The sequence below is a fragment of the Scyliorhinus torazame genome, chromosome 18 (genome assembly GCF_047496885.1).
Source record: "Scyliorhinus torazame isolate Kashiwa2021f chromosome 18, sScyTor2.1, whole genome shotgun sequence".
NCBI lineage: Eukaryota > Metazoa > Chordata > Chondrichthyes > Carcharhiniformes > Scyliorhinidae > Scyliorhinus > Scyliorhinus torazame.
In genome coordinates, this window is record NC_092724.1 from 32829632 (window position 1) to 32844741 (window position 15110).

General features: G+C 45.4%; 1 protein-coding gene across 2 annotated transcripts in view; it reads right to left on the reverse strand.

Annotated features, from left to right (window-relative positions):
• fzr1a (fizzy/cell division cycle 20 related 1a) overlaps nucleotides 1-15110 on the reverse strand; it is a 72503-nt gene that overhangs the window by 34791 nt on the left and 22602 nt on the right. For both annotated transcript variants that reach the window (XM_072482530.1, XM_072482531.1), the window contains 2 exons: nucleotides 11363-11488; nucleotides 2063-2126 (listed from right to left, as the gene is read on the reverse strand). In XM_072482530.1, the coding sequence (XP_072338631.1) occupies nucleotides 2063-2126; nucleotides 11363-11488 (190 nt within the window). The remainder of the gene's footprint in view (nucleotides 1-2062; nucleotides 2127-11362; nucleotides 11489-15110) is intronic.

Here is a 15110-nt window from a genome sequence, read left to right on the forward strand (position 1 = left end):
ACCAACTCAGGGTGGACCCAAAGCCAACAAATGCAGAGAATGTCACTAAAGTCCATTTTATCATACCTACTAGAGAACAGTAACAGAATGGTAGGCAGCAATCAATGCACAAAGAATGCAGAGGTTTAAAAAAGTTTGTTCGGCAAGGTACACATAGCAAAAGTTGAGAGAATGTACAAGAGCAAGAGGACAAGAATCCTGAAATATTGAAATCTCCTGGCAATCCATTTGGGCTACAGAGTAGAATAAGTGGATGGCCCCATGCTTCATCCCATGTGGAAGATGGAGGGGCTGATCTTTGTAGATTTAGATTACACAGCAAACAAAATGTAAATGTCTCCACATTCCCAGAGGACCATCTGTTGCTCTCTCCCCTTTGAGAGAGCTGACTGGTGGTGATTTAACCTGAAGGTCACCACACCTCAGATGAGGGGCCTTCATGAATAACCAAAGCCGGTACAGGAATTAAAACCGTACTGTTGGCGTTAATCCATACCACGAACCAGCCGCCTAGCCAACTGAGCTAACCGACCCTCTCTGTATGTACCATGCTTTGATTGCCAAAGAGATACTACTGAAGCTCTGCATCTCCAGCCAGTGAAGCCATCATTTTATTTGGTATGGTGCGGTCAAGAGGATTATTCTCACATCTGGTTTCTGCATAGAAGACTCAGGGTAATGCTTGCCAATTGACTAACGACCAGATCTTTGGATCTTTTCTAACCAGTCCTTTCCTTGTATTTTGTATCTCATAAAAAAATGAGAAGTAGGCTGTATGACCTGTTGAGCCAATTAAGGGGCAATTTAGCATGGCCAATTCACCTAGCCTGCATATCGTTGGGGTTGTGGGGGTGAGACCCACGCAGAATGTGCAAACTCCATAGTGACTCGGGGCCGGGATGGAACCCGGGTCCTCAGCGCCATGAGGCAGCAGTGCTAACCACTGCGCCATGGTGCTGCCCTAACTCCACCATTCAATAAGATTGCGGTGATCTTCTACCTCAACTCTAACTTCCCACATTATCCCCGTATCTATCAATTTCCTTAATATCTAACAACCTGGAACAGGTATTAGCCAGGACACTGAAGAATACACCAGCTCCTCTTCAGATAATCACATGGGATTGTTTATAACTAGCTGAGATGCTGCGATGAAATGTTTAAAAATGTATTGCCAATGGTGAAGAATTCTCTGTTCTGCCTAAATTATGAACCTGGAACCATCTGGCTTGGGGGCAATAGTCCTACCTCTAGCCAAGTTTGTTACCTAGCCGACTCCATTACTGTTCACTCGTACCTGTTTTTTTCAAATATGCATCCATTTCTCTTTCAAAGTCCATTGTAAATTCTGCTTCCTCCCAATGTTTCTCAAGTATACATTGTATTATTTTTTTTATAACTACTCCCTGTATCCTTAGGGATGATGCGCCTGTTTTATTCAAATCCTAATTTTAAAATATTCCAATTTAATATCTTGTGCTTCGAGCATTTCAAATATTGAAAAATAATGAAGATTGAATGTTCCGCAAGAGCTGTGAAAGCAGAAAGACACTGAAGAATTTCTAATACAAAAATGTAGAAATTGAATACATATGTGCCTTTATTTTTATTATTAAAAAGGGTTGTAATCAACTATTTGGTAAAAAGTGAGACTTTCTGTCCAAGGACTTGGGAGTATTTTCTTTCTGAGTTTTGAACTTAGTACCCTTTATTGAAGTTTGTGAAGGAACAACGGAGAGAAAGTTGGGTCACCTATATGAACTGTTAACAGAGTTTGGTCCCTCTGACTGCCCAGAAAAGTGAATGATGACCCCTTTGAAGTGCTAGTTGAAGGGTAGAGAATGAAGAAGGAAAGAAATGAATAGACCGAGGCAATACTGCTCCACTCTCACTCCTGCATTATTTGCCCTAATTTTCAACCTTAACCACAAAATAAATTAGTTCCCATATTAATCAATATCTGAAAAGTTACCTTTTCTGAATGTGTAAAGAATGTAACTTTTTTAATTTACTGGATTTAAATAAGACATAATTAAAATAACTAAAACTGTCTTTACTGAACCTTTGCCATTGTCAGAGGTTGCATCTTTTGCTTTTCTGTTTTGACTGGGCGACTTTTCATTTTCCTTGAACAGAGACAAAAATCAAAATACATGTTCAGTATATGTATTCATGCTGAACTTACGCAGGTCATTTATGCAGCACCATTTTAGAAATGGTCAACAGATCTATTTATGAATGGTGATACTTGCAGAACATTGTGTTTTCTCTGCTACAGATCAATAATTCTCATTCTCCTGGTTATTGGTCTAATGACCTTAACTTAGTCAGATGCGGGACTTCCGGTGGCAATCGCGAACGGAGCGGCCGCAGCAAAGTAGCTCCCACACAGCCACAAAATCACGGCTCTTTTGGGAGGGTTTTCCTGGGGAATTTTCAACAAAGAAAAAAAAAAAAAAAAAAATTCCTTAGGCCCCGCGAATTCGCCAGGCACCAAAGCACCGTTCCACAGAGCTGGAGAGGGAGAGGGAAAAAAAAGGAGAGACTGGTCCCGGTGAGCTGCACGTGGAGGAGTGGGGATCGCTCAGAAACGGCCCGAAAATCGGAGCACGGAGAGGATTACAAGGACAAAATAAGAATTTTAAAATTCAACCTTCCTTGTTCCTCTCCTGCAAATTTTTTTTAAAAAAAGGAAAACCTTTTTTAAAGGGGGAAAAAAAATGCAAGAAAATTTTTTTAAAATCCCTTTTTATATTAAAAAAATTGTTTTTAAAAGGAAGGCACAGACAGAAATATGCCTCCAAATAATAAATTGAGGGGACAGCGAGATGTAAGAAGGAACAGCAGCGAAGGCGAAGGAAAAAAGCAGGAGCTGCGGCCGCGCAGACAGATGACCCCACAGGGCGGGGCGGAGGTTCAGGCAAATCAGGAAGCGGAAAAGCTGGCGAGCCGAGCAGCAACAGGACGTGGCGACCATCTCTCCTCTTCCCCCCCCCCCCCACCGCACAGGGGGAGGAATGGAGAAGCGTGCTGAAAACGGAAATAAACGCCATAGAGGAGATAAAAGCCATGAGGGAGGCACTCAGGACGGAGCTCCACATGAAGGAGATGCTGGCGGAGACAACAGAAAAAATGCAGCGAACCATCAACGGCCTGGAAAGGAAGGCGGAGGTGCAGGAGAAAACTATTCAGGAGTTGGAGAGGGCCGCCTCGGACCAGAGCGACAGGATGGTAACTCAGGAAACCGAGGTGAAAAGGCTGGTAACAACCCAGGGGAGCCTAAGAGGGAAAGTGGAGGACCAGGAAAATAGGTCCAGACGGCAGAATGTTAAAATAGTGGGCCTGCCAGAGGGGATGGAGGGCAGATATCCAACAGGCTACGTCAGCCAAATGCCGGGCACGCTAGTGGGGAGGGAGCAGTTTCCAAACCCCCAGAAATCGACAGGGCGCATAGGTCGCTCCGACCCAGGCCCAAAGCCGGGGAGCAGCCCAGAGTGATTATCGTGAAGCTGCACAGGTTCCGAGACAGGGAAAAAATTCTAAAGTGGGCCCGGCAGACGAAAGCGAGCATGTGGGAAGGGAAGACCATAAGGGTGTACCAGGACATTGGGGCGGACCTGGCCAAAAGAAGGGCTGAATTCAACAGGGCCAAATCAGCTCTCTACAAAAGTAATGTGAAATTTGGGATGTTATTCCCGGCCAAACTCTGGGTAACATTTGAGGGGAAGGAGCTGTTTTTTAACACCCCAGCGGAGGAGGTAATTAGAGCAAACAAACTGGGGGAGGGACAGCCGCAACGGCCATCATGAAAGCGACGGGGATGGAAAAGAAAGGAAGAATCGGGACAAAGAGCAGCGGGCAGACCGCAAACAGAGACAATAAGATCACAAACTATACACACGTGTTTGGTGCACTGTGCGGGACTGTGCAGACTCGTTCCCGGACTCGTTCCACCTCTCAATGCAATTTGGGGGGGGAAGCGAAGTAAGATGAATGAGGGTGAAAAAGGCGGACAGGAGGGCGAGATAAGGGCTAGCAAAGGATGGTAAAACAGGACCAGAACAGGGCAAGTGCTGGGAGGGGGCCACCGTGCTCGCGAGGAGGGCTAGCACGGGAGGGCAGGAAGAAAGGAGGGCCGCGGCGTGCTTCTCAGGGGAGAGGGAGCGCCTGGCACAAAGAGAAGGGGGGGCAGGGGTTGAGGGGGGGGGGGGGAGGAGGAGAACAGAGGAACAGGGACTAAGGAGGGGAGGGGGAAGAGGAGTCGGGGCGGAGAGCGCAGAACAAAAGAGAAGCAAAGGGAAGGGTGAGGTAGATAAGCAGCACGAACACTGGCCTCGGCAGGCATGGACCAGGGCGAGGAACCAAGACGGTGCCACAAACAGCCACTCGGGAGGGCTTCAGGACGAAGGGAGACCCTGGAGTGCAGGGGCGCAGCCACATGGCGTACACACAGCTGGCGGCCATGGTGGGTGCCCCCTGGACAAAAAGAAACCCCGGACCCCGACCTCATGGTGAGAGCGGTGACCACGGCCATTTTGTACGGCCCCCTAACGAAGGGAAACCCCGGAGGGCAGGGGCGCATCCACCAGGTAAGTATGGGTGGCCCCGCAGGACGGGGGGGGGGGGATCAAATGTCCCCCACCAGGATCGTTACCTGGAACGTAAGGGGACTCAACGGCCCGGTCAAAAGATCCAGAGTCTTCACCCACCTAAGAAGCCTGAAAGCAGACATAATCTACCTACAAGAGATGCACCTGAGGGAGAAGAACCGACGGCTGGTAAGGAAGGGCTGGGTGGGACAGACATACCACTCCTGCTACGGGACGAGGGCTAGGGGAGTAGCAATATTAATTAGTAAGAGGATGAGGTTTACGGAAACCAAGACGGTTACGGACCCAGGGGGACGATACATCATGATCAGCGGTGTCCTGGAAGGGGCACTGGTCGTACTGGCAAATGTGTACGTTCCCAACTGGGACGACACAGAATTCATAAAGAAGACCATGGCAGAAATCCCCGACCTTGACACACACCGACTGATCATGGGGGGCAACTTCAACTGTGTACAGGACCCACTGACCGACAAATCAAACCCCAGAGCAGGGAAAAAGACTGGCATGGCTAGGGAACTAGGAGCGTTTATGGAGCAGATGGGGGCGGTGGACCCATGGAGGTTCCTGCACCCGGGAGAGAAGGAATTTTCATACTTCTCACAAGTACACAAGGTATATACCCGTATCGACTTCTTTGCAGTGGGGAAATCGATGCTTCCAGGGATCAGGGGAACGGAGTACTCCGCGATCGTTATCTCTGACCACGCTCCACACGATATGGATGTGAGGTTGGAGACAGGCCGTGCCCAGCGCCCCACATGGAGGCTGGACATGGACCTCCTGGCCGACAAGGCCTTCTGTCAGAAAACATCGCGGGCCATAGGCGACTACGTGAGTAACAACCAAAACAGGGAGGTCGAAGCTGGCAAGGCAATACTGCAAATGCTGAAAAAGTTTGGAACCTTCTCTGGCTACAAACTTAACCTGGGCAAAAGCGAGGCATTCCCAGTGTACCCAAATGGGGGAGGGAGAGAGCTGAAGGGGCTCCCGTTCAAAACAGCCCAGAATAGATTCCGCTACCTGGGGATCCAGATAGCCAGAGACTGGACACAGATCCGCAAGTGGAACCTGACCAGCCTGGTGGACGAAGGAAGAAGAGACCTTCAAAGGTGGGGCTCACTCCCACTCTCCCTGGCGGGAAGAGTGCAGACGATCAAGATGAACGTACTGCCAAGGTGCCTCTTCCTGTTTAGATCCATTCCGATCTTCATCCCCAAGGCCTTTTTCCAAAACGTAGACAGTCTAATCATGGTGTTTGTGTGTGTGTGTGGGGGGGGCAACCTACAATACTACCACTGGGCAGCAACGGCAGAAAGAGTGAGGGGATGGGTACAAGAACCTGACATAGATTGGGTACAAATGGAGGAGGCATCCTGTAAAGGAATGACCCTCCGGGCCCTGGCTACAGCAGCACTCCCATCCCCCTCAACAAGATACACAACAAGCCCAGTGGTAGCGGCCATGCTGAGAACATGGACCCAGCTCGGACAACACTTCGGGATAACTAAAATGTCCCCCATGGCCCCCAACTGCGGCAATCACAGATTCCCCCCCAGCCATGCTAGATACCACCTTCAAAAGATGGAGGCGGGACGGGGGCACATTGACGGTCGGGGACTTCTACGTAGGGCACAGACTGGCGACACTAGACGAACTGACGAGGAAGTGGAGGCTAGCAAAAGGACAGGAAATAAAACACTTCCTCCGCAAAGAGACAGTGGGGTACCCTTGGACCCCAGAAAGCACACTACTAGACGACTTGATAGGCACAAGCAACGAGAAGGGGGGGGCTATGTGGGAAAATATACGGACAGCTACTGGACAGAGCCCGGACTCCACTGGACGAGATCAGACAAAAATGAGAGGACGAACTGGGGACAGAGGTAGGATGGGGACTCTGGAGCGAAGCACTGAGCAGGGTGAACCACACCTCCTCCTGCACAAGGCTAAGCCTAATGCAGCTCAAAGTGGTGCACAGAGCGCACCTGACCAGAACCCGAATGAGCAGGTTCTTCCCGGAGGTGGAGGACAAATGTGAGCGGTGCCAGAGGGGCCTGGCCAACCACACCCAATGTTTTGGGCTTGCCCCAAGCTTGCTGGGTTCTGGACAGCCTTCTCTGAGGCAATGTCCAAAGTTGTGGGGGTGAGGGTGAAGCCATGCCCAATAGTGGCAATCTTCGGGGTATCGGAGCAGCCAGAGTTACACATGGTCAAGGGGGCCAACGCCCTTGCTTTCGCATCCCTAATCGCACGCCGGAGAATCCTGCTCGGCTGGCGATCGGCAGCACCACCCATAGCTGCAGACTGGCTCGCTGACCTTTCGGAATTTCTCCACCTGGAGAAGATTAAGTATGCCACCCGAGGGTCAGAGGAAGGCTTCCTGGATACTTGGGGGCAGTTTGTCGGTCTGTTCCAAAACCTGTTCGAGGCCAACAACAAGGAGTAACCTAAGAAGAATTTTTTGGGGAGGAACCATGGACCGATCCAGAGGGCAATGAAAGGCACGTAGGGTCAGTTAAACGAAGGACAAACTAAACCTCTGTATAATAAAGGAAATTAGCGCAGGCGAGAAAAATGTGATGTGTATATATACAACTGTTTATAAATGAGAAATGCCAATAAATGTTTTTATTTTTTAAAACTTAGTCAGATGCACACCTCAACATTGTTCAATGCATATTATTGGTGTGTGGGTCAGTCTGAACAATATAGTTTTACTAATGCCAAATTATAAATCTTGTGATCAGCTAATCATTAAAAAGAACTTGAAAAGATATGCTAATTTCTCTTTAAAAGGAAACAAATTTGGTTAATCAATTAAGACAATGATAATCAATTACTTCAATAGAATACAAATATGAAAGAGATCTTACACGTTTATTTAAAAAGTAAAATCACCATAACAAGCTTCAAGTCACATTTCATCTTAGATGGGTTGGTTAATAATAGATGGCTGACATTTTATTTTGCTAATACCCAAGTTGTGTAATGCCTCTGTAGAAATCCAAAAGTTTCACCTTCAGGATTTGAGAATATTTTTCAAAAGGAAGGACTGAGCCATGCAGCACTCCTCAAAGAAAAAAAAACACCTACAATTCAAGGAATAATCAAATATCTCTGCGATCTAGACGGCGCCAACTTGCATTTAAATAACACCTTTAATGCAACAAAATAGCCCAAGGCATTCATAAAAGGTCACAAATGTGACACTAGGCTGCATAAAGATATTAAGGCCAATAGCTTGGGCAGAAAGGTAAATTCTAAGTAGTGTCCTGAAGGAGAAAAGGGAAGTTGATGGAGGCAATTCCAGAGCTTAGGGCCTTAGCAGCTGAAGGCAGGGCCACCAATGATGAAGTGATTAAAGTTGGGGATGCTCAACAGGCCAGGATTGCAGGAACACTGCTTGGTACAGCAAAAATATCATAACTAATGTGTAGCTTTACAGAGCATAACATACACAGAATTCATACTTGGCATCATTTTGTACCCGAATAGGGCAGGATCTACTTGTAAAAATCGCCAAGTTAAAGATATGAGACATTCATAACTTACATAGCAACAGGAATAGGCCATTCAGCCCTCACACCTGTCCCACCATTTAATGAGATCATAGCTGATTTGTGGCCTAACACCATTTCCTGCCTTTTTTGCACATATCCCTCAATACCGTTGCTTAACAAAAAACTATCTGATTTAAAATTGACAACTGTTCTAGTTTCAATTGCGGTTTGTGGGAGAGGGTTCCAACGCTCTAACACCCTTCGAGTGTAGAAGCGCTTCTTAACATCTCTCCTGACAGACTAGCCCTAATTTTTAGACTATGTCCCCTAGTTTTAGAACCTCCAACAAATGGAAATAGTTTATCGTTATCTATCCTCTCTTGCATTTTAATCTGTTGAATACTTTGATCAGATGACCCTTAACCTTCTAAATTCTAGCGAAAACAGGCCTAATTTGTGTAATCTCTCCTTGCAACTTAAGCCCTGTAGTCCAGATATCATTTTGTAAACCTACATTGCATTCCCTCCAAGGCCAAAATATCCTCCCCAAGGTGTGGTGCCCAGAACTGCTCACAATACTCCGTGGGGGTCTAACCAGGGTTTTGTATAGCTGTCCTTGAACTGCAATCCTCTAGATATGAAGGCTAGCATTCCATTAGCTTTTTTGATGAATTTCAGCACTTGTTTGTGGCATTTTAAGGATCTATGCACCTAAACCCCAAGTCTCTTTGGACAGCCACTGTACCTAATCTCTTTCCATTTAAAAAGTACTCTGCTCTATCCTTTTTTGGTCCAAAATAGATAATCTCACACTTGCTTACTTGAATTCCATCTGTCACAATTAGTAATTGCCACTTAGTAACTGCTAATATGCCATCTCATCAGATGACTATTCATTGGGTTATTAAACAACTGTATTAATATGTAAACACTGCCTCTAACGAGTAGGATTTTCTGGCAGTTCATGCTGGCAGCATTTTTAGGTCCCACTGATGGCGCACCCCATCGTGGATTTCCCAGCAGCGAGGGATGCGTTCAATGGAAAACCCCGCCATCAACAGTGGGGCCAGAAGCTCCTGCTGCTGGCCACTGGCGGGCTGCCCATCACCGCTCCAGAACACGCCGCAGAGGGGGAGGAAAATCCTGTCCAACGTGTATTTCATTAATCACATTCTTCTACAAATACAAAACTATCTTAAGGAAATAGCCAGTCACTTAATACACAAAACGGACAAGCATTTTTACACTGCACAAAAATTAAACCCTAATTAAGCCAACGGCCATTTCTTTACATTTAATTATATTTTGCAGCCGTTAAAGAACAGAACAAAAACTTCACTGTACATTATATATGGCGTACAAGACTCTGTCCTTACTATTTGCAACACTTTTGATGGTCTGTTGCATTAGTCTTAGTGAAACAAAGAACAAAAAGCAATTGTAGCTTTTAACAAAAACTAGAAGCAATTGTTGAAGCAAAAATTCCACCAAGGATGAAACGTTTCTGGAATACATCACCTTTTTGAAAAAATATAGGCTACTAACCTTTCTCAGTAACACTAGAGCTATGAGGCCTATCTCCAGTTTGTGACATCTACTTGTTCAGACAATTGTGTACCCAAACTACATTGCATATGACCATTTACCGTATTCATAAATATTTAAGGTTCAATATAGCGTGACCACAGCAGAAAAGTACTGCTTAGCGGAAACAAATTTCCACAATAATATAATACACCATTTAAAATAAGCTAACCTTTATTCTGTTTAATTTTTCACCTATGTTTTTGTTCATTTCCCTAATCTTTCCACTACTACTGAAATGTCTACTTCTCCTCTGGACCTTCTTCCACAAAGGTTTGAAGTTTTAAATTCCTGACGGTGCCAAATAGAAAAGGATGCTAATTTTTGATAACGATAGCCACTCATTGGCACACGTGCTGCAAGCATTGGTTGAGCATTGTTCCTTCTGGGCAAGGGTAGAAAAATTGAGATTTGTCGTATGAATGCATCTCAACCTCCTCCTCCCCCAACATCACCACCTCCCCCAACATATCTGAAGAGTTGAAGGGATGGACTCCCACACAACTATAAATATCTGAAGATTTGATGGGAAGGGAAGAGGAAAGGAGAGAAAGAGATGACTGAGGATCATGCTACACTGAATGTACCTTCTTCCAGTCAACGTATATTTTATGTAGTGAACCTCATCCCTTTCTACATGTCTTTGCCAGGAAAAAAATTGTTCATGCGACAAGAGTCCCTTTCACAGTTGCTTCACTCCAGGATGGGCTGATGCTTTAACTAAGCAGACACTTAACTGACCAGTGTCAGACCTCCAGCACAATCAACACTCCAGTAGGGCAGAAATCGCAACATTGGCCAATCAGAGGCTGGCAGTCTCCATTGGTCAGCAGCACCACTGGGAGCAATGTCTGTTGCTGGTAATTCTCCTTCACCAATGACTGGGAGGAGTCACTGGCAAGGGCAGGTCATGCCCATTGTCAGGTTTCTTTCTTGGTCACAGAATGCCTGTAAACATGGGACCCAGTCACTACAAAGCCACAAGAAAACTTTAGTGTTTGCTGCCCAGCCTTTGGGAAGCGCAGGAGACCTGTTAAATCCCTGTGGGCTCACGGATAATATGCCTTTAAGTGGCTCATTAGAGTGTTTAATTAGCATCCTTTCCACCCTCACCGCCAGCCCTCAACTAAATTCAGGACAGTTTTCCCAAAGCTGGAAAGCAGGTACGGGTACTCCAGATTCTCCTGGCTCCCCTACATCATGCCCGCTTCAGCAGGCTCCATTAAATTCTTTCTAGGCTGGGAAATGAAATAAGATGGTAAACAAATCTACAAATTCTGGCAATTCGCAGCAAATTTAGTTAATCTACCTGCATTCAAAAGGAAAGCTCAGATACTGTAGCAAGTGCTACTTATGAGATTTTTAAAAAATCCAATATAACGGAAACATGAAATTCCATTTGAATCCATATTACACACAGTGAGGTGTTACGGATTAATTATGTTTTGTTACTTTACAAAAGTATTGCTGGCAGAATAATAGCGGCAAGTAATATATATGCCCGAACATTATATGGGCTATGCTGAAAAGAACAATGGAGTACATGGATCCTCATTAAAGTATGCTTTTATTGCAAGCATTTAAGGCCATTCTAATTTAATTCTGAATGTATGAATATTTTCCCTCCACTAGCTCAACTACTGAATGTTTTCAACAATACCGTACATTAATTCTGTGAAAGTTTATACTCCAGTTTGCTGCTGCTCTTGAAGGAATAAACCGATCTCCACTTTTACTTGGTGATGACACTGGTGAATTTGAAGGTGTTAATGTTCTTCTCACATCTGATATCTGAACAAAATCCAGAAAAGGAGAATCGTATTAAATTAACATTAAAAATCAAAATCTGCAATAAAATTAGAGCACAGTAGTATTAACCTATTCCATAGGAACTTCTGATCTCCCAGATTAGTTTCTTTTAGGTTTCTTGAGTTTCAGTTTATGTCCAAAAACTTAGAAATAAAACAACTGCAATACTAGAAATTTGAAATAAAAGAATGCAAGAAATATGAGTTATATGTTTTCCTTGCACTATGAATTTTAGGTACTGTACTTTATAAATGTTGAGAGAGCTTTTGGGGAGAGTTGACAGTTGAGTTGCGTTCAAATGGGAGATTACTGCTTACATTGATTAGGTTAGAAACCGAGCTCCGGGTCATTCAAAGCATTTGAGCAAACAGCCTTTTACTTAACACTCTGAAAACTAAGATCCTCTTCTAACCAGCTCCAAGAGACTTGGAAACCAACTAGACACCTTAAAACCCTGAAGTACCACCAGATGTACCTTTGAAGATCCTCCAAATCTAGCAGCAAGAAAGGTGGTCCAACCACAGGATCCTTGCCCAAGCTATCTTTCCCAGCATTGAGGCATTAATCACCCAATACCAGCTTCACTAGATAGCATATGCCATTCATCTGCCTGATTGTCGAAGCAACTCAGAACTAGGTTGTGGCAGGACAGTCTCAGGAAGACAGCCAAAACGCTTTGGGGATGTCCTCAAAGCACCCCTGATGATATCAAAAATTCCCTTGACTGATGGGAGATCCAACTTTGTGACTGGAGTAATGGACAAGGCTCATTTGGGAAGGCACCGAACAATTGAAACACTTCGTCAGGAACATGGAGTTAAGGTGTAGCAAAGTTAAGGTGTCAGAGGAAGCGCTCAAACTTCCAAACTATCTACCCAACCTTACAAGCACAACATGCTCCACATGTGGCCGAGGCTGCAAATTGCACACTGAACTGATCAGCCAACTCAGAACCCAGCAAATCAGAGCGGAAGTACTATGAAGACGTACTGCTTGCATTGATTAGGTTAGGCATCAATAAAGGAAGTCATGTGATGATTTGAGATAACATGTCCTATGAAACTAAAAATTTATAAAGACAAAGGGTAATAAGTCAAAACAATTCAGGATAATTAAAGTCAGAGCAGTTTAAAATTATTGATTGCTGTTGAGAATGCTGTTTTTATTCAACACAATAAAAACAGGGTGTCCTTGAGTAGTCCAGAATTTATTGTCTGTCGCTAATTGCCCTTGAGAAGGTAGTGGTGAGCTGCCTTCTTGAACCACTGCAGTCCCTATTGTGTAGCTACATCCTCAGTGCTGTTAGGAAGGGAATTCCAGGATTTTAACCCAGTGACAGTGAAGGAATGTCAATATATTTCCAAGTCAGGATGGCGAGTAGCTTGGAGGAAACTTCCCAGTTGGTGGTGATCCCATGTATCTGCTTCCGTCGTCCTTACAGTGATAAGTCTTGGGTTTGGAAGGTGCAGGTAAAGGGTCCATCATGAGGTACTGCAGTGCATTTTGTAGATGGTATGCAATTGGCTGTTTTGTCCTAGATGTTGTCAAAGCCCGCTGAATGTCATTGTGGAGCTGCACTCATCCAAGCAAGTGAAGAGTATTCCATTACACTTCTGACTTGTGCCTTCTGGATGGTGGACAGGCTTTTGGGAGTCGAGTTACTTGCCACAGGATTTCTAGCCTCTGACTTGCTCTTGTAGGCAAAGTCATTACATGGCTAGGCCAGTTAAGATTTTGGCCAATGGCAATCCCCAGGATGTTGATGGTGACCACAGGGGGAGACCGAGATGGATCATCCATTTGGTACTTCTGGCTGGATTGTTGCGAATGCGTCAGCCTTATCTTTTGCACTGATGTACAATTTAACAAAATGAGACATGAAAAAGACAATTTGAAATGACTAAGCTGTTTGCATATTTTTCATTGTATTACTAAACTGTGATTGTAATTGTATTACCAAAAAAACAATTTAGACTACAAGCCACCTGCATGACTTAGTCTTTATTACTTTTGGTTTAGGATGTAGCTATTATGTATCGATGGTGCGTTGATGGAACTGTGAATGATGCACTGATCATATTGATTCTGCTATGACTAGCACAAGTCAATTGCTGTCACCAAATGCAGTAAAATAAATCCTGGATACCAGAGTTAAAGAGGAATCAAAATACCTCTCTGAAAGAATCAAGCACACAGCTGTACAGGTTCACAGAAGAATGAAAATCAAAAAGAGAATAACAGAAACAGAGAAAGAAGTCAGACCAGGCCTAGCATCAATCTCTGCTCAAGCAACTCAGAGTACCGTCATGTGTTACTTGTAAACTATCACCTTCTAAGTTAAATATGTTTTATTACTTAATAATTCCTCTTAATATGTTACACCAAAACTGTACGTCGATTTCCTGTCTCGTCAAGAAAGCGAATAAACATTCAAATAATTTACAGGACACTAAAAGGTTAGAAATACATAATAGACCCACATTTGTTAAGAAAAAACAGAGGTCACTTCCGGTTGTGGCGATGATCAGCTAAGCCGCACGTTTCGGCGGCTCCAGCTTTGACGGACCTTCGGGCCCTTTTAAGAGCCCCAACGGGAAATTTTTTGTGACGAAACCCGGTGTGGGGTGAGGCAACAGGGAGTCCCCCCCGTGGGAAAAAAAAAGATCGGCGGCGGCGGCCAGATCACGGAGGATCCTCGAGGGCAGCGGCAGAGGAAAGAAAGGAACAAGATGGCGTCGGAGGGAGCCCAGGTGACATGGGGACCGGACCAGGATGAATTTTTAAGACGGTGTGTGGAGCTGCTAAAAAAGGAGGTGCTGGCCCCGATGCTACAGGCAATCGAGGGGCTTAAAGATACACAAAAGGCCCAGGAGATAGAGCTCCGTGTGTTGGAGCAGGTAACTGACAACGAGGACGAGATCCTGGGCCTAGCGGTCAAAATGCAGACGCACGAGGCGCTTTATAAGAAGTGCATCGAAAGAATTGAAGTCCTGGTAAATAGACCAAGGAGGAATAACCTCCGGATCCTGGGTCTCACCGAGGGAGTGGAAGGAGCTGACGGCGAGGCTTATGCGAGCACGATGCTACGTTCGCTAATGGGAGCTGAGGCCCCCTCGGGCTCCTTGGAAGTGGAAGGGGCCCACCGGGTCCCTGCGAGGAGACCAAAGGCTGGAGAACCACCTAGGGCAATGGTCGTGCGATTTCACCGCTTCAGTGACAGAGAGGTTGTTCTGAGATGGGCCAAGAAGGTACGAAGAAGCAGATGGGAGAATGCGGTGATACGGGTGTATCAGGACTGGAGTGCGGAGGTGACGAGTTTCAATCGAGCCAGGGAGGTGCTGCATAAGAAGAAAGTAAAGTTTGGGATGGCGCAATTATGGGTCACGCACCAGGATAGACATTATTATTTTGAAACGTCGGAAGAAGCATGGACCTTCATTCAAAAAGAGAAACTGGACCAGAACTGAGGGACTGATGTTGGAGGGGAAACGACAATGCTGATGTATAGAGGTGTAAATTGGGGAGGGGGGACACTGAGAAATGTGGGCGCCGGTGGGGGGGAAAAAAGAGACACAGGCGGGGGATGGGGAATGGGGCTGTAGGG